Source organism: Berghia stephanieae, chromosome 6 (genome assembly GCF_034508935.2).
Source record: "Berghia stephanieae isolate SIO BIC M18660-M18661 chromosome 6, UCSD_Bste_1.3, whole genome shotgun sequence".
Taxonomy (NCBI): domain Eukaryota; kingdom Metazoa; phylum Mollusca; class Gastropoda; order Nudibranchia; family Aeolidiidae; genus Berghia; species Berghia stephanieae.
In genome coordinates, this window is record NC_088365.1 from 53,097,033 (window position 1) to 53,117,509 (window position 20,477).

General features: G+C 36.7%; 1 protein-coding gene across 3 annotated transcripts in view; it reads left to right on the forward strand.

The window, feature by feature from the left end:
* LOC144975255 (leukotriene A-4 hydrolase-like) overlaps nucleotides 1-20,477 on the forward strand; it is a 53,626-nt gene that overhangs the window by 9,811 nt on the left and 23,338 nt on the right. For all 3 annotated transcript variants that reach the window (XM_078919176.1, XM_078919175.1, XM_078919177.1), the window contains exons 7-13: nucleotides 801-952; nucleotides 2,088-2,160; nucleotides 3,885-4,025; nucleotides 5,162-5,256; nucleotides 14,167-14,278; nucleotides 14,612-14,762; nucleotides 17,309-17,412. In XM_078919176.1, coding sequence (XP_078775302.1) covers nucleotides 801-952; nucleotides 2,088-2,160; nucleotides 3,885-4,025; nucleotides 5,162-5,256; nucleotides 14,167-14,278; nucleotides 14,612-14,762; nucleotides 17,309-17,412 — 828 coding nt within the window. The remainder of the gene's footprint in view (nucleotides 1-800; nucleotides 953-2,087; nucleotides 2,161-3,884; nucleotides 4,026-5,161; nucleotides 5,257-14,166; nucleotides 14,279-14,611; nucleotides 14,763-17,308; nucleotides 17,413-20,477) is intronic.

Consider the following 20,477-nt stretch of genomic DNA (forward strand, 5'->3'; position numbering starts at 1 on the left):
AATGGTCAGAAAAAATCTCGAACTTACCCTGGATTTAAGCCAGTCCCTTTGCATGCCAAGCAAGTGCTCTACCAACGTTTCTTTTGGGAACCCCCTCCCCACCCGACCCACACTGGTATGGGAAGGAATATGCATTATTGAGAAATTATTGCAATTCAGTTTTCACCCAAAAAGTTGTCAATTATTCTTACCCGTTTAAGAAGCTTACATAACTGTTTGTTGGGGAAGTGATACCAACCAGAGTTTGGCCCTACAGTATTATAGCTGTTGTCGTCTCTATTGTTGTTGTTTATATTGTGTTTTGGATTTGATGGATGTTTTTATCACTAATTACAGTTTAGAAGAATTACAATCTTGACAGAAAAGTTTTATATTTCTCTTCTTTTCACCTCTTTGAAACAAGATTACTGAAAATTCAAAATGTTATGAAAAAATTTAACCCTTTAAGGGCGATACTAGATTTCATTCAAATCATTATTTCTCCTATTATTCATAAGTTTATAAATGAAGGCTTTTTCACCAAGAGAGCAGTAATCAAGATATAACTAAGGCTTCGTTGAAGTTCGAGTCATATTATCATTATTATTATTATTATTATTATTATTATTATTATTATTATTATTATTATTATTATTATTATTATTATTATTATTATTATTATTATTATTGTTATTATTATCTTATCAGTATTAATAATAATGATTTTAATCCACTCTTGGGCAAAAAAAATCGTAGCATCTGATTTCAGCTGAGAGTAAACTCAAAACCTGACTCAGTAAAGTTTGAACCTTGTCTTTCAGGTTGAAGCGCCCAGTGAGATAACTGTGCTTATGAGTGCCAATCGTGGACAGGTCACTCCAGGGTCAATGGGTCACAGAATCACCAGCTTTTCACTGGATATTCCAATTCCAAGCTACCTGCTGGCCATTGTGGCTGGTGACTTGGAGTCACGGTAATTTTGTATTTTACACTTTTCTTTTAATTTGTCACATTTGACACAAGGCTGGAGATATAACAAGGTCACTTGAATTGAGTTTAAATTCTTATCATATGAATGGTCTCACTTTGCAAGGTGCAATGAATGAGCCGCTGTGAAGTTGTTTTTTTTCTCTATTGTCTTCTGGCACTTTCCTACTCACTTTCTTCTTATTATTATGATATGTGCCTGCTCCACCCACTTTTCTAAATTAAAAATCCACCCCAAATACTGGAGAATTTTCAATGTCTCAATCATTTCTATGTTTCATGTTTGTGTTGAGAATATTGGCTATTTTTGCTTAAATGCTGGCCAACTAACGTCGCAGCATTTGTGTGTGTTGAACATGTGACCTCATGAGGTCGGGGAGAAGTGGCTCTTGATAGACTAGAATTTGAAGTGACATTTTTTGTGGTCATGGATAACTCGTACGGTAGAGTCGCAATCTCCCCGGCCAGGTGGAATTGTTGTACCAGTAAGGTCACAGGTTCGAGCCCCCATCGCTGCCGCGTCGTTTATATTCTCTGATGTCTTCTGGCACTTTCCTATTCACATCATTTCTTGTTAATAATGAATGATAAGGAATTTATATATAAAAATAAGATGTTGATTCTTATAGTCCTAATTAAACTTTTGGTCAAAAGCTAAGATTTGTCCATCAAAAGCTAATATTTTTCCATCAAAAGCTAATATTTGTCCATCAAAAGCTAAAAATTATCTGTCAAAAGCTAAGTTTTGTCCATTAAAAGCTAAGTTTTGTCCATCAAAAGCTAAGATTTGTCCATCAAAAGCTAAGATTTTTATCCATCAAAAGCTAAGATTTGCCCATCAAAAGATAAGATTTGTTCATCAAAAGCTGAAATTGTTGTGCAATCGAATTAGTTTTATTCCAGATACACAATATTCACTATCTTTCCAAACTGAATTATCAAAAACGTATCAGATATCGACTTTACTAAGAGCAGATTCATCATCTTTCCAAACTGAATTATCAAAAACGCATAAGTTTTCTACGAAGGCCAGGAAGAGTATTATTTAAATATATTGCCATTGGTTTATTTTTATTTTTAATAGTTTATTTTCTCAGTTATTGATTTTCTATCTTTCACAGTGACATTGGACCTCGTTCAAAAGTTTGGTCAGAAAGGGAGTTAGTGGATAGGGCGGCTTATGAATTTTCGGAGGTAAATTTAAAGGACTTATTTTAATCTTGCTTCATATGAACCGTTAAGGCATTTCACTGTTATATGATAGGTCCCAGGTTCATGCCTCACTTCAGGCACTATTGTTTTTTTTTTTTCTTTGGGCAAGATTATTTAACCTGATTTGCTCCTTTTGGACAATATGGCTGATTCCTGTTGATATCAGATGTTTGTTTCATAAACTATCTATATTTTGCCTTGGTGTAATTAATTTTTTAAAGGGTCTAGAACAAGAAAAGTACTTAAAAAATAAAAATTGGATCATATATGATAGGGATGGCATATATGATAGGTATGGCCAGCAAATATATTTTTTTTGTTATTGAAAGCATGATTAACACCAGCTGCATGCGCAATGGTAGCTCAGTCAAATTCTGAGAATTCAAGTTTCCACAAGGTATGCAAGATCCACAAAGAAATTGCAGTAATATTTGTGTGAAATTTTCATTTTTAAAATAATATATGACCATTATTTAACATCAGTCAAGAGAACAGAATGATAATCTTTTGTGTATGCCATTCATTATCGTGGCAAAAACATTGAAATAAATTTGGCGTGACGGCACGATGGCAAGATGGAAAATGGTTAAGAGTACTCTTCAATCATAAAAACATTGAAATAAATTTGGCGTGACGGCACGATGGCAAGATGGAAAATGGTTAAGAGTACTCTTCAATCATAAAAACATTGAAATAAATTTGGCGTGACGGCACGATGGCAAGATGGAAAATGGTTAAGAGTACTCTTCAATCATAAAAACATTGAAATAACAGGGTGGCACGACGGGTATTGGTGAAGACTTGTCTTCTAGCCTTTCGCTTTGTCAGGGTCAGGAAGTGATTCTCCTTTTTCAGCTTAACGAATCTGCCAGTGTTAAGATAAGGGTAGATAAGGCCGTCTAGCTGTTTGACTTTGACCTAAATCAAGTTTAAAATCTTATGTATCATTTTCTTTTTTAATCCTAAAGTTTTTTGTTTATTTCGTTGTTGGAAGCATGGAAGAGAAAAGACACGTAGTGTGTTCTAAGCTTACTAGAATTCTAAACTGAAGAAAACATCAAATGTGATTTAGCTTCACATTCGATAGATGAGTGCAATGTGGTTCTATTTCATATTCAGGACAGTTCTTGTAATAATGATAAGAGTGATGATGATGATAATTTCCATTGTGTTTTGCATACAAAGCATCTCTAAGTGCTTTACTTTTGCCAAATATAGGCATTTCCTTTTGCAGCAATGCAAAATTTTCAACAGATGATTAAAACAGTGAAAAATTATAGCAGATATTCAAATTAGACAGTACAAGCATTTATAAATCTTGATGTTACTCAAACAAGAATGATTTGAATAGATTCTTAAAAGATGACGTTTCATTTTGCCTAAAGCTTGGCTGATCCATTCCATAGTTTGGTTTATGCATTCCATAGTTTGGCCGATGAATACAAAGAGTAAGTGGAGATCTGGCAGAGAGGATTTTAAAGTGGATTTATGTCTTATCCAACAATGGGGAGCACTTTTTAACCATAATGAACTAACATGAATTTTGCCTCATCATTGTATTGAGTGATTCACACACAGAAATCTATCATTCTGATAAAATTGTTTGTAAAATTTCTACATGAATTTTTAATACCCTCTGCATATTGAATAATGATATAAAAGAGTATAATGATACATTTATTATTTTGTTAATGTTTTTAAACCAGACTGAGTCCATGCTTCAAGCAGCAGAAGACTTGATGGGCCCATATGTCTGGGGCCAGTATGATTTACTGGTTCTCCCCCCTTCTTTTCCATATGGGGGAATGGAGAATCCTTGTCTGACTTTTGTCACACCAACATTATTGGTAAGTTTGTCTTACACAAAACGAAACTTGTTTCTCGAGGTCTTCAATGTTTTTGACTTAGTTTATTCCATAAAGGACGAAGATGATGCTATGAACATGGAGATGTGGCATTCATTATGGCAACCCTGCAAAATGCGGGATAAGCTGAAAGAAGAAGAAGAAGAAAAAGTTTGTTCCAATGTGGTTATGATTAGTAAAAATACAATGAGAATCTTTGGACATTTTTCAAAGAGAAAGCTCATTAAATAAATTTCATTACTAATTGTGCACAACAAAGACGAGCATTAGTGTGTTCTTGGTTTTGTCTCTTTGTATTGAAAGCTTTATCATTTCTCTATCATCTCTGTTTATAATCAAAACACCTGCAATCATTCCACTTTTGGTCAAATCATTTTGATTTTTAACATAGGGTAATAATTAGAAAGTATGGGGGGGGGGGGGGGGGGGTTGAAGAGAAGGTGGGTGAAAAAAACGTATATTATCTTGAACACAAATGCCAAAACTTGAGCTTGAGCTTTTATATAACACAATATCCATTAAACGTGCTCAAAGTGCTTTACAAAAGCGAGGTAAGTAGGACAATTTATTGCTTCCCTATTCCATAGCTTAACACACATGATTCTTTTGTCAGCTGTGCGACAATTCCACCATTTGTAGTAGAATTCCAGCTTTTGTGTCGGTGGCAAAGTTTGTAATTTTTGTAAAATCTGAAGTGGTGATTGTGGGTAATTTAAAAGTCACATTCCTATTTTTTTGTTTTTTTGTTGTTGACATTCTGATTTCACTTTGGAATATGAAGAGTTGAGAGTTCTGGGAATGGAGGGAAAGGATGACACTTATCCTTAAACAGTAAGGAAAGGGTTGACTGGTCTGGGAATGGAGGGAAAGGATGACACTTATCCTTAAACAGTAAGGGAAGGGTTGACTGGTCTGGGAATGGAGGGAAAGGATGACACTTATCCTTAAACAGTAAGGGAAGGATTGACAGGTCTGGGAATGGAGGGAAAGGATGACACTTATCCTTAAACAGTAAGGATTGACAGGTCTGGGAATGGAGGGAAAGGATGACACTTATCCTTAAACAGTAAGGGAAAGGATGACACTTATCCTAAACAGTGTCACGTTTTATCACTCAGGCTGGTGACAGATCCCTGGTGAATGTTGTAGCACATGAAATTTCTCATAGCTGGACTGGAAACCTTGTGACAAATGCCAACTTTGAACATTTTTGGTGAGTATGAAATATGTTAATTGATATTTTGTGACTGGATCAGTTTATAGTCTGACATTCAAGATCTCCACCAGACATGACCAGATGACACATTTCTCATCCATCCCCATGTTTCACATCTGAGTCTTTCAATTTATTTCCATCCAATTGATTTATGTTGATTTAATCCAAAATGCTCGGGGCCAAATAATTATTTTGGATTATCCTTTATAACATTTTCAAAGGAAATAACCGCTTTAAAATTTCTTACATTTACAGGAGTTATGCCCCTTTATGAAATGGCATTTCAGCGGCACACATGACTCTATTACCTATTAGTTTTTGTTTTGTTTTTTTGTTCTGTTTTTTCTTTTCTTCTATTTTTTGTTTATTCGTATGTTTTTTCTTTTCTTTATTTGATTTTATTCAGTTCAAAACACACAATGTAGCATTCTAATTATGTCAAGGATGGATATTCAATGATGTAATTGAAGACAGGATATGTGTGATAGAAGCAGAGGATGCGATTTTCAATGATTAATTATCGGGAACGATATTTGGAAAGCGAAGGATATGGATTATTTATAATTTTAGATTACCGAACAATATTTTGATTAAGAAAAGGATTGGATAATGTTGGTTGAAATTTTCAGATTAAAAGGATTTTTAGAATTACGTCTGAATTGGTAGTACAGTGGTTGGATTAAAAGCATCAGGGTTTTTGAATTAACCATTCTGAAGTGTAGTACAGTAGTGTCCGGTTATAAACACTCAGGGTTTTTGAATTAACCGTTCTGAAGTGTAGTACAGTAGTGTCCGGTTATAAACACTCAGGGTTTTTGAATTAACCGTTCTGAAGTGTAGTACAGTAGTGTCCGGATATAAACACTCAGGGTTTTTGAATTAACTGTTCTGAAGTGTAGTACAGTAGTGTCCGGTTATAAACACTCAGGGTTTTTGAATTAACTGTTCTAAGTGTAGTACAGTGGTGTCCGGTTATAAACACTCAGGGTTTTTGAATTAACCATTCTGAAGTCCGGAGTTCCTGTGGCCTTAAATTCAAGGACTCCTTGAAAACTCCTTGATTTTGACATTACTGAGAAAATCTTCTTGAAAAGTCCTTGATTTCATTTTAGGAGAAAACTCCTTGAATGTTGCTAGATCACCACTACTACAACCACAACATCACCATCATCAGTACCACAACTACTAAAACCACAACACCATCATCACCACTACAAACATGAATACAATAATCATTACCACATCATTGTCATTACCACCACTACCACAACCACCACCACCACTACATAATCGTCATCATCACTATAACCACTTCTAAAACAACCATCACCACCACCACATCATCATCGTCACTACCACCACCTCTACCAGCACATCATAATCACTACTACCACCACTACATCATCATCATCATCATACTCACTACTACCACCATCACCACATCATCAGCAGCATTACAGCCATCACTACCACATCATTTTCATTATTTTCCTTACAATATTCACCACAAGCACATCATAATGATACGACCACCACTACTACAACCACCACCACATCACCTTCACCTACCACCACTACTACAACCACCACCACATCACCTTCACCTACCACCACTACTACAACCACCACCACATCACCTTAACCTACCACCACTACTACAGCCACCACCACATCACCTTCACCTACCACCACTACTACAACCACCACCACATCACCTTCACCTACCACCACTACTACAACCACCGCCACATCACCTTCACCTACCACCACTACTACAACCACCACCACATCACCTTCACCTACCACCACTACTACAACCACCACCACATCACCTTCACCTACCACCACTACTACAACCACACCACATCACCTTCACCTACCACCACTACTACAACCACCACCACATCACCTTCACCTACCACCACTACTACAACCACCACCACATCACCTTCACCTACCACCACTACTACAACCACCACCACATCACCTTCACCTACCACCTCTACTACAACCACCACCTCATCTCCTTCACCTACCACCACTACTACAACCACCACCTCATTGACATCACTACTACCACCACTACTACAACCACCACCAGTACTACAACCACCACCACTACTACAACCACCACCACTACTGCAACCACCACCACCACTACAACCACCACCACCACTACAACCACCACCACTACTACAACCACCACCACATCACAGGCATGCCGACCATCCCGGAATTTCCAGATTTGTCCCGGAAATTTGTAAAAAATAATGGCTGTCCCGGAAAATACAGAAGTTTACTTTTTGTCCCGGAAATAAAAAAAAACTACCATTATTAGACCTGTAAATTCTCAGTCAATTAACTGAAATCAGTCAATTTGTCAAATTCAAATATTTAAAAAAAAGGAAAGAAAGAAAGAAGTGAAGAAAGAAAGAATTCACAAATCGTAGTCGAATGACCGTTAAGTAATTAGGAGTGTTCCATAACGCTACGCATAGCTCATGGGAGCCGTTAATATTAACGATGGATTTATTGCCAAGGCTAAGTGGCGCTTTTTAGAATTGGCGTGGCTGAACACATCCCAGTGTAATTTCACACAGCCTTCGTTAAATTACTTTTTCACTTTCCAACCTGTCGTGATCCCAACGGTAGCCAATTTTAACTGAGCCGCCGAGCGATAAATTTCACTGTTTCGTCTAAGCCAAAATTGACCACAATTACAAGCTGGGTTTTAAAAGTATTAAAAAAAAAATAAAATGCGAATGCCGGAAGTAATATCTCTAGTAGATGATGGAGACACCTTTAAATCGAAAGTTAGATTAGGATAGATTGCTACAAGTCGATTGCCTCACTTATAAACAAACTGGTTGACCGTTTCTTCTCTGATTGAGTACCTGATTATAAGGAACAATGGTAAGTAGCCTAATTAATTCCCGTGCAAATCAGGACGTTTTCTGCCATTGTTTTGCTCAAGCCCAAGCGAGCTTGCTGTTTTGTGGCGATTTACCTTCATTTCGATTCTTTGAATTTTTCCGCTACGCCTGCCGAAGTTTCTTCTTGATAATTAACTTCTACTTCATAATTCAGTGTATTGGCCAGAAGTCATATTTATTTAATTTTTTTTTTCTCTGTCATTTACTGATTGAAAATCAAGTTTGCTCATTGCTACATTATTCTAATGTTCTCACAATGGCTGAGCTGTTCGTGGATCGCAATTCAGACTTGTCGAGCATCGATAAAGTTAAAGATGTGAGTGTGAGGAATAAATTCAATTGGTCATGGCTAGAAGTTAAAGATGATAATGGTAATTATTTTTCTGACTATGTCAAAAAAAATTCCAGAGGCAGGAATATGACTTTGATGAAGTCATCTTTACCTATATGAATGACATGCTTATTTAGCATTCCTTCTACATCAAATTATGGCAGTCATACTTCCAGTAAGAAATAACACCCACTATTTTAATGTATTGTATTTATCACTCTCCTCTCCAATGATGCCCTTATTTTTTAAAAAATAATTGAATCTTCCGTTTGTCGAAGAGTTTCAGTCAATTTTTATAGAGCTCATTTACAGGTCTACATTATACTACCACCACATAATCATCCCTACCACCTCATCATTATCCCTACATTATCACCCCTGCTATCAATACTACAACAACTACAGCCACATTATCATCCCTGCTATCAATACTACAACAACTGGCACTACATTATCATCCCTGCTATCAATACTACAACAACTGCCACTACATTATCATCCCTACCTTCAACACTACTACGACAGCTACCACCACATCATCATCCCTACCACCACCACTACTACAACAGCTACCATCATATCATCATCCCTACCACTACTACTACAATAGCTACCACCACATCATCATCCCTACCACCACGACTACTTCAACAGCTACCGCCACATCATCATCCCTACCACTACTACTACAATAGCTTCCAGCATATCATAATCCCTACCACAAGCACTACAATTACCACCACCACCACATCATCATCCCTACCACTACTAATACTACAACTACGATCACATCATCATTCCCACCACCATAACTACAACTCATCATCCTGACCACCACACTATTACAACAAATCATCATCCCTACCACCACTATTACAACTACTACAACAACTACTACAATTACTGCTGCCACACCATCATCCCTACCACCACTACTACAACAACTACTACAACAATTACTACAATTACTGCTACCACACCATCATCCCTACCACCACTACTACAACTACTACAACAACTACTACAATTACTGCTACCACACCATCATCCCTAACACCACTACTACAATTACTGCTACCACACCATCATCCCTACCACCACTACTACAACAACTACTACAACTACTACTACAATTACTGCTACCACACCATCATCCCTACCACCACTACTACAACAACTACTACAACTACTACTACAATTACTGCTACCACACCATCATCCCTACCACCACTACTACAACAACTACAACTACTACTACAATTACTGCTACCACACCATCTTCCCTACCACCACTACTACAACAACTACAACTACTACTACAATTACTGCTACCACACCATCTTCCCTACCACCACTACTACAACAACTACAACTACTACTACAATTACTGCTACCACACCATCTTCCCTACCACCACTACTACAACAACTACAACTACTACTACAATTACTGCTGCCACACCATCATCCCTACCACCACTACTACAACAACTACAACTACTACTACAATTACTGCTGCCACACCATCATCCCTACCACCACTACTACAACAACTACAACTACTACTACAATTACTGCTGCCACACCATCATCCCTACCACCACTACTACAACAACTACAACTACTACTACAATTACTGCTGCCACACCATCATCCCTACCACCACTACTACAACAACTACAACTACTACTACAATTACTGCTGCCACACCATCATCCCTACCACCACTACTACAACAACTACAACTACTACTACAATTACTGCTGCCACACCATCATCCCTACCACCACTACTACAACAACTACAACTACTACTACAATTACTGCTGCCACACCATCATCCCTACCACCACTACTACAACAACTACAACTACTACTACAATTACTGCTGCCACACCATCATCCCTACCACCACTACTACAACTACTACTACAATTACTGCTGCCACACCATCATCCCTACCACCACTACTACAACAACTACAACTACTACTACAATTACTGATGCCACACCATCTTCCCTACCACAATTACAACAATAACTATCACCACATCATCTTCCCTACCACCATTCCTACAATAACTATCACCACATCATATTCCATACCACTGCAACACCATCATCCCTACCACCACTACTACAACCACCACCACCATCATCAGCCATCAATAAACCACATAATTCGGAAATTGGTTTGCTATTCTCTCTCACAATGGTTGGAGAAAAATATCCTTTATGTAGTCAGTCATTCTCACCAGTGGTTGTGTTATTTTGATGAGCTATCCAAGTAATAGAATATGATTAAAACAGTGAGTGAGGATATCACTTTTGTTGCATGCAGATTAGTAACTACACATACTTATAATAACCTCTAGCATCATTGTAACCATATTAGCAATGTATTTTTCCTAAAATTTGAGGTTTTATTCATATAATGTCCCTGAAATTTGAAATTTTGGTAGGCCTGCCTGTTATCCAAACCACCAATACTACGACAACCGTCATCATTCCTACTACAACTACCACCACAGTATAATCCCTACCAACACTATGGCGTTGACAACCGTCATCATTCCTACTACAACTACCACCACAGTATAATCCCTACCAACACTATGGCGTTGACAACCGTCATCATTCCTACTACAACTACCACCACAGTATAATTCCTACCAACAACACTATGACGTTGACAACCGTCATCATTCCTACGACAACTACCACCACAGTATAATCCCTACCAACACTATGGCGTTGACAACCGTCATCATTCCTACTACAACTACCACCACAGTATAATCCCTACCAACACTATGGCGTTGCACTGTGTGTGTAAGCTCAAGTCTTTGCACGATTTTTTATATCAAAATATAAAATAGGTTTTCATCATAACCTCATGATTACTTAGGTCAGACTGCAATTCAATTCGTTGTGTGTTTGGGTTAGTCGTTCTACACATTTCAATTTGGGCAGACGTGCTTGACATTTACTTGTTAACAAACAACACTGTGCAATCGTTACTTGTCTCATATCAATTGGGTCAGCTGAATATATAATATGTCCCAGTGTCGTCGGTGAATGAGGTTGGTGATGGAAAGGCTTACATTGACTGCAAAACAATGGCCAGCATTGTGTCCTTTGATAAGCTGCTTTACATACTCGACTCAGATGTATACGAGTGCCTGGCCAAGTCCTAGCAATAAAAAGGAAACCTAACAACTAACTTTTAAGGTATGACATGAAATTTGGCTCAATTTTTACCAGAATTTTTTTAAAAGAACAAACTTCAAGCTTAATGATACAGAGGAATCCATATATAGTGAACACTTTAAACGTCAACTCCAATATCAGGATTCCACTATGTTGATAAATTAAGATAACCTGCAATATTGTCCAAAAATCTCTTTAAATGTTTGGGCGTTGGTTGTTTTGATATATCTATATTTGGATTGAACAAGGCAAAATAAAAAATTTTTAAAACGTGTGTTTTTCCCCAATGTACGTCAGGCACGCCCAAGTGTCACAATATTATGTAAACAATTTTATCAGCCCAGCCTGCTGTTCAATATTTCTAAATGTCTCTTAAGCAAGATTAAGGTTTGAAAATGTTTGGGCGTTGGTTGCTTTGATACGTCTGTATTTGAACTGAGCAAAATAAAAAACCTGTTTTTTCCCAGTCTATGCCAGGCACACGCATTATTATGTAAACAGTTTTATTGGCCCAGCCCACCGTTCAATACATCAAAAAATAGAAAACGTAAGGGACATGCTTGAAGCCAGTGATCGTAATAATACTAACGAAAGAGTGAAAATGGAAAGGCTTCGTATGGGAACAATACAGAAAATGGATGTTTCGGGTACAAACCCTTTGTCAGCACAACAATACACAAATAAACGTGGAAAACAAATAAAATAAATTGCAAATTAACTTGTATCGTCTGTACTCAATGGTGTGGCTGGAGTATGAATGAAATGTTAGCATGGTGTGGCAATGGGTAGGGTGTCTCAATGGTGTGGCTGGAGTATGAATGAAATGTTCGCATGGTGTGGTAGTGGGTAGGGTGTCTCAATGGTGTGGCTGGAGTATGAATGAAATATAAGCATGGTGTGGTAGTGGGTAGGGTGTCTCAATGGTGTGGCTGGAGTATGAATGAAATGTTAGCATGGTGTGGTAGTGGGTAGGGTGTCTCAATGGTGTGGCTGGAGTATGAATGAAATATAAGCATGGTGTGGTAGTGGGTAGGGTGTCTCAATGGTGTGGCTGGAGTATGAATGAAATGTTCGCATGGTGTGGTAGTGGGTAGGGTGTCTCAATGGTGTGGCTGGAGTATGAATGAAATGTTAGCATGGTGTGGCAATGGGTAGGGTGTCTCAATGGTGTGGCTGGAGTATGAATGAAATGTTAGCATGGTGTGGTAGTGGGTAGGGTGTCTCAATGGTGTGGCTGGAGTATGAATGAAATGTTAGCATGGTGTGGTAGTGGGTAGGGTGTCTCAATGGTGTGGCTGGAGTATAAATGAAATGTTAGCAGGGTGTGGTAGTGGGTAGGGTGTCTCAATGGTGTGGCTGGAGTATGAATGAAATGTTAGCATGGTGTGGTAGTGGGTAGGGTGTCTCAATGGTGTGGCTGGAGTATGAATGAAATGTTAGCATGGTGTGGTAGTGGGTAGGGTGTCTCAATGGTGTGGCTGGAGTATGAATGAAATGTTAGCATGGTGTGGTAGTGGGTAGGGTGTCTCAATGGTGTGGCTGGAGTATGAATGAAATGTTAGCATGGTGTGGTAGTGGGTAGGGTGTCTCAATGGTGTGGCTGGAGTATGAATGAAATGTTAGCATGGTGTGGTAGTGGGTAGGGTGTCTCAATGGTGTGATCGGGAAGATAAGAGAGGTCAGCGTGTGAAGGAATGAGAATCTACTAGAAAAAAATGGAAGATAAAAGACATGATAGAATTGTAATGTATTGGGAGAAGTAGTAGTAATAGAATCAATAGCAGAATTAGTAGTAATAATAATGGTAGTAGTAGTAGTATTAGTAGTAGTAGTAAGAGTAGTAGCAGTTGTAGTAGTAGTGGTGGTAGTAGTTGTTGTAGTAGTAGTAATAGTAGTAGTAGTAGTAGTGGTAGTAGTTGTTGTAGTTGTTGTAGTAGTAGTAGTAGTAGTAGTAGTAGTAGTAGTAGTGGTAGTAGTTGTTGTAGTAGTATAGTAGTAGTAGTGGTAGTAGTTGTTGTAGTAGTATAGTAGTAGTAGTGGTAGTAGTTGTTGTTGTTGTTGTTGTTAATATTGTTGTTGTTGTTGTTGTAGTAGTAGTAGTAGTAGTAGTAGTAGTAGTGGTAGTAGTAGTAGTGGTAGTAGTAGTAGTAGTGGTAGTAGTAGTAGTGGTAGTAGTGGTAGTAGTAGTAGTAGTAGTAGTAGTAGTCGTCGTCGTCGTCGTAGTAGTAGTAGTAGTAGTAGTAGTAGGAGGAGGAGGAGGAAGGCATTTACATGGACGAGTTACTGGCCATATTTTTAAATCCTCGTCTTTCCAGTAAATGGCCATAACTGGTTAAGCCAAAGTGTCAATGAAACAGGGTTGAAATTGTGGCCATTTGGCCTTAATGAGTGTAAATAATGCATTTCAAAACGATCCCATTCATTTCTATGTTTAGGTTGAATGAAGGCCACACAGTGTTTTTTGAGAGGAAAATCCATGGACAGCTTTATGGGGAAGCGTGGAAACAGTTGCATGCCAACAAAGGATGGTTAGAGCTAAGAAAAACTGTAAGCCTTTATCTTTAAAATCCGTATCACATACACAGCTGCCTAATGCCATGGAACTTACCTGGCAGCCATAGAAATAGGCATACATGCTCACTATAGGTATTTTTTATTAAAATTGCTTTATTCTGTCTTTATCTTTTCTATTGTTTAATTCTATTTGGCATGGTACATTGTTTTAACTTCCATTTTGATCAAACTCTGATCAGCCTCATTGTCACATTCCACTAATATTTCGTGAAATAATCTGAACATTGTTGATCATCATCGTCATCATTATCAGCAGCAAGAGATTCATTACCTTTGTCACAATCATCTTCATCACATTTCTTCCAGATTGAGGTACTCACAGAGGACGGGGATGCTCCATACACCAGACTAGTGCCAGACCTCAATGGTGTGGACCCAGATGAGGCTTTCTCCAAAGTGCCGTATGAAAAAGGCTACGCATTGTTACAACACTTGGAAAATCTCCTTGGAGGACCTGGTAAACTTAAATGCCAAAATAGGATTGAATTTAATACTCTTCAATCTCAATACATTTCAATCCAAGATTGAAGACCTGAGATACACATGTGAAAGTTAATACTCAGAAAATGTTGGGTCCATTAACAGTTCGTGTTACCTATATAGGTATAATGAAAAATAAGTAGAAAAATTAAAAATTGTCATCTTATTTTGTTTTGAAACCTAGCCTAAAACTGTATGGCTGTGTAATTTTTGCTACTATAAACTGTCATTATCATCAAGAGTTTTTTTCTCAATTTTCCTTTTCCATGATGTGCATATGCTATTTTAAGCTTTTTTTAACCCCAGTGTTACAAGAAACCTGTAGGTAAAAAGATGTGACATTTTGGGTCTTTCTCGACTCATTCAAACTCATTCAAAAAATCTGTTTTTTGTCATTTATTCCAACAAACATTGACCAAATATAGACCTATTTAGAAGCATGTGGTCGTGTGGTTGGGCACCTTGAAGCAGATGCCTCAATCACTTAAGTAAAAAATAAGATCAAATTTTACCAAAGTAATAATTCAACCAGAGAACCTATATAGAGAAACCTTGTTAGTGGTTGTTGTTTCCCTGCACACCATCTCCTACCTGTCGTCTGCACGCAGGGTGACACCTGTCGTCTGCACGCAGGGTGACACCCGACACCGTCTTGTCAGCCCTCTCTGAGCGAGAACTTGTGATATTGATGTAGGTAATCAAAATAAACACCCTGTTGCTCTGTGTGACCCCGTCGACATTCATTAAACATTTTCTTCAAAAATGATAAAGTATTACCTCATTTGGATCACTTTTATATAGTTTATTAGCATTGTTAATCATTGGATTCCGATTGCTCTTATGTGAATATTAGATTGTTCATAGACCTATTAATTGATCGTTGACATTGACTTTTAAACGGCAACATTGCTTACTAAAATAATTGATACATTTAGTTATAGATATGGAAACAGACTTAGATTCCGAAACTGGTTTATATATTGACTTGGCTGAAAGCACAGAATCAGGAGCCCAGTCTGTTGTCAAGATATCAAGTGCAATTTCAATGTTCAATGGTGTTCTGCCACTAATTGCGAAATCAATTGTTCTACAAACAAAAATCTGTCATCCCCCTGATTTATTAAAGATGAAGAAAAATGTGGGAAGTGTCTGACCCATACAAGAAGGGAGAAGTTGATTTTTTTTTTTTAAAAGATTGCAAGTCAGCTGTACTCTGAATAAATGTTTTGTGCGCATTTCATTTAGAAGATTCCAAATTGACCACAGCAAAATGAAACAGCCAATCTAAAAGCAAGGCATAGCCATCGCTTCTACATTTGCTGTCTCACACAAAACCAGGCCAGGCCTTGTAATAGTGGCGGTAGAGCCGAAACCTAACAACGATTACTGCCTGAGATATTAAAAATTACTATTATTATTATTATATTATTATTATTATTATTATTATTATTATTATTATTGTTATTATTATTATTATTATTATTATTATTATTATTATTATTATTATTATTATTATTATTATCATTATTATTATTATCTTAAAAGAATTAAATCTGAACAACATAACAATGCAACAACAAAATACCCATAGAAATAAAATGTTAGCAAAAGATACATATCATTGACTCTCATTACAAGATCATCAATACCATCTGAGTATTGGACAGTCAGCTGATGGAACATTGCGTGTTGAGACAGTAGGATGAGACAGTCAGCTGTTGGTACATTCTTTGTTGAGACATCAAGAGGAGACAGTATGAGACAGCCAACTGTTGGTCTCAATAACAAGCTAGTACTTGGCAGCAGTATTAAGTCCTTTGAAAAGACTAGCATTCTCATACCGCACTCTTGTGTAAACCGAGTATGTTGCCGTTAGCACATTGTCTCTGTCAAAAAAGATACAATTTAAAATTGATTTACAGTTATCCTGTCTTGTCCTAAATATTTAATGTAGCATAGACATGTCTAATTGTACCTCTTTCAATTAATGATTTGACTCCTAGTCCATATCAACACAAGAATTTATTTTATCTTGCAAGGGATCGTGTAATGATTTTATATATAATATATATATATAATATATATATATATATATATATATATATATATATATATATATATATATATATATATATATATAATATATATATATATATATATATATATATAATATATAGAATGCAAATTGTCACTCACATTTATATATACAGATATATTCAATGTGCAAGGGATCATGTAATGATTTTATATATATATATATATATATATATATATATATATATATATATATATATATATATATATATATATATATAGAATGCAAATTGTCACTCACATTTATATATACAGATATATTCAATGTGCAAGGGATCATGTAATGATTTATATATATATATATATATATATATATATATATATATATATATATATATATATATATATATATATATATATATATATATATATATACAGATATATTCAATGTGCAAGGGATCGTGTAATGATTTTTTTTTATATATACAGATATATTCAATGTTTTCCTGAGGGCCTACATTGAGCGTTTTAAATACACGTCCATTTCCACTGAGGATTGGAAAAAATTCCTTCTTGGATATTTTTCTTCCCCTGTAAGTAAAAAACATCATTGTATGTTTTCACTTCAAGGGATTTCTTTGACAAGATTTTTTTCACTTAATGGGCAAATATTACTATTACCAATTTGTTTCATGGAAAATTACATACCCATACTTTTATTTTTTGCTCAAAATATATATTTTGAAATATTTTAGAATTATGATCCTTAACTCTCTACAGCTCAACAAGAATAAAAATGGAACAGGTTTGTATGATTGCCCATTCATTGGCATATGGTAGTTGATTGCCTATGGTAGAATGTCACATAAATCAAGAGACAACATATGGCAATTAATTGCCTATGGTAGAATGTCACATAAATCAAGAGATAACATATGATAGTTAATTGCCTATGGTAGAATGTCACATAAATCAAGAGACAACATACGGTAGTTAATTGCCTATGGTCGAATGTCACATAAATCAAGAGACAACATATGGTAGTTGATTGCCTATGGTAGAATGTCACATAAATCAAGAGACAACATATGGCAATTAATTGCCTATGGTAGAATGTCACATAAATCAAGAGACAACATATGGTAGAATGTCACATAAATCAAGAGATAACATATGGTAGTTAATTACCTATGGTAGAATGTATCCCAGATCCATCTACATCAAGACAGTTTCGGGCCAATCAGCATAAGTCACAATATAGATAATGGAATAGTCATGTTCTCCACTTCTTGCTGCATTCCTGCGTCTGTTTTTCAGGATCTTGTGTGCCTTTGTGCTCCTGTTGTATGGCCCTTGGCTTCTGACCTATAGTTCACTGGTTTGAGCCCCGCTGTAGTTGGCACAAAGTTATCCCTAGGGAAGACTCTTTACTCAAATTCTGGAGTAAATCTTGGGATGTGTTTTGTGTTCAGTGTTATGTGTTCAGTGTTTTGTGTTCAGTGTTTTGTGGTCAGTGTTATGTGTTCAGCGCTGAGATAACCGCTTATCACAAGCTCTGTGATTCTTTCAAGTTATTCTTTAATACGTGTGGATTTTTATTTTTATATGGATAGTTTTGAGATTTGACGCTGTTTTCTGTGATGTGCTTTATACATTGAAAATATAACTCATAATCTTGATATCACGGGAAATTTATATTAAATAGCAAAGTTTTAATGACATTTTTACACACCTATCGTCCTATTTTTAAATTGTATTCACAACAGTGATTACTGTTTTAACCTGTACATTCTGTGACAAGGCAATGCCCCATTGACGACCATTCTATTATTGAGTCGAGTTCATGAAAATGAGAGACCTTATCTTGAGATTGAAAGGCGTAAATAAGTCCCATCCACCCGCTGACACCATCTCTCTCCTAAAGCAATGACAAATATACAAGAGATCAAATGAGGGTAGGGCATAAACAACATCAAAAACCCATCAGTGACACTGACAAACTAACCATTTTATCACTGAGCCCAAACACTACTAAGCCAGACAGTCGTTCAGTCACCAAAGCAAAACCCGTAACGAAAACAAAGAGTGTAGAACAACTCAACATCTTGGCAATAAATTTCCAAAGTTTAATGAGAAAACAAGAGGAGTTTTCAGTTATGTTAGAAACACTTAAACCTGACATTGTATTAGGAACTGAAGCATGGCTGTATGAAACAGTGTTTAATACCAAACTGCTTTTTAATGACCAGTATGAAATATACAGGAAAGACAAGAAAAAAATCCCAAAAACATGGACGTAAACCAACAAAAACCTTCACAAAACTTTAACAAAATATTTCTATCCTCACTAGATCAAGGAGTTGTGATAAATGATTGGATTCAGGCTGACATCATGTCAATTTTTAAGAAAGGAGACAAACTGCTATCAGAAAACTATCGTTCGATCTCACTGAGATCTGTGACTTGCAAAATTTTAGAGCTCATTATATACAGCTCAATTTTGGAAGATCTGGAAGAAAACAACATGGATTTTGAGCTAGACGTTCATTTGAAACCCAGCTGCTATCAATCTCCTTTGACTTTTTGCAAACACTGGAAAATCGAGTACAGACAGATGCAATCCTATAGGACTTCTCAAAAGCTTTCAACAAAGTTCATCACAGAAGTCTGCTTCTTAAAGTCAAACAGTATGGCCACCAGCTGGATTGAATACTTTCTGAGTAACAGAGTCCAAAAAGTAAGTGTCGAAGCTAAAGAGTCAAACACGACATAGATTGAGTTAGGAGTACCCCAAGGCACTGTTCTTGGGCCACTCCTCTTTCTCATTTACATCAATGACATGCAAGAAGGAATACATCTGGGGTCTACATTGAAATTGTTCGCGGATGACAGCTTCTTGTACAGAGAAATAAAAAAACAGGGACGATCATGTCATACTACAGCAAGATCTTTATAAATTGCTGTGTTGGGAGGCAAGATGGAAAATGGAACTCCACCCCAAAAGGTGTCATGTCCTCAGGATGACGAACAAAAAAACCAAAACATAATCGACTCCCACTATGAAATCCATAACGAAGCCCTACAATATGTGGAGAATGCAAATTACCTCGTGTGAACCTGGACCATAATATGAAGTGGAAGAAACAAATTGCCAAGACAGATACTAAGGCAAATAGAGCCATGGCCTTTATAAACAGACAAATCTGCCACTGCCACCAATCTGTGAAAAAGAAATGCTATGAAGCATATGTCAGGCCCATACTGGAATATAGTAGCTCATTGTTGGACCCACACACATCACAAGAAATCAATGAGCTAGAAAAAGTCGAACGTCGGGCGGCCAGATTTGTCAGTGGAAACCATGAGCGGGATATGAGAATAACTCAGCTTATAAATGATCTCCAATGGAATCCGCTACATGAAAGACGATCCGACTTTGGAATTTTCTACCAAATTCTGTTATAATGTCTTACTGGCATCACGTGTCTGTTTTTAGACAAATGTTGTTATAATGTCTGACTGGCACCACGTGTCTGTTTTTAGACAAATGTTGTTATAATGTCTGACTGGCACCATGTGTCTGTTTTTAGACAAATGTTGTTATAATGTCTGACTGGCACCATGTGTCTGTTTTTAGACAAATGTTGTTATAATGTCT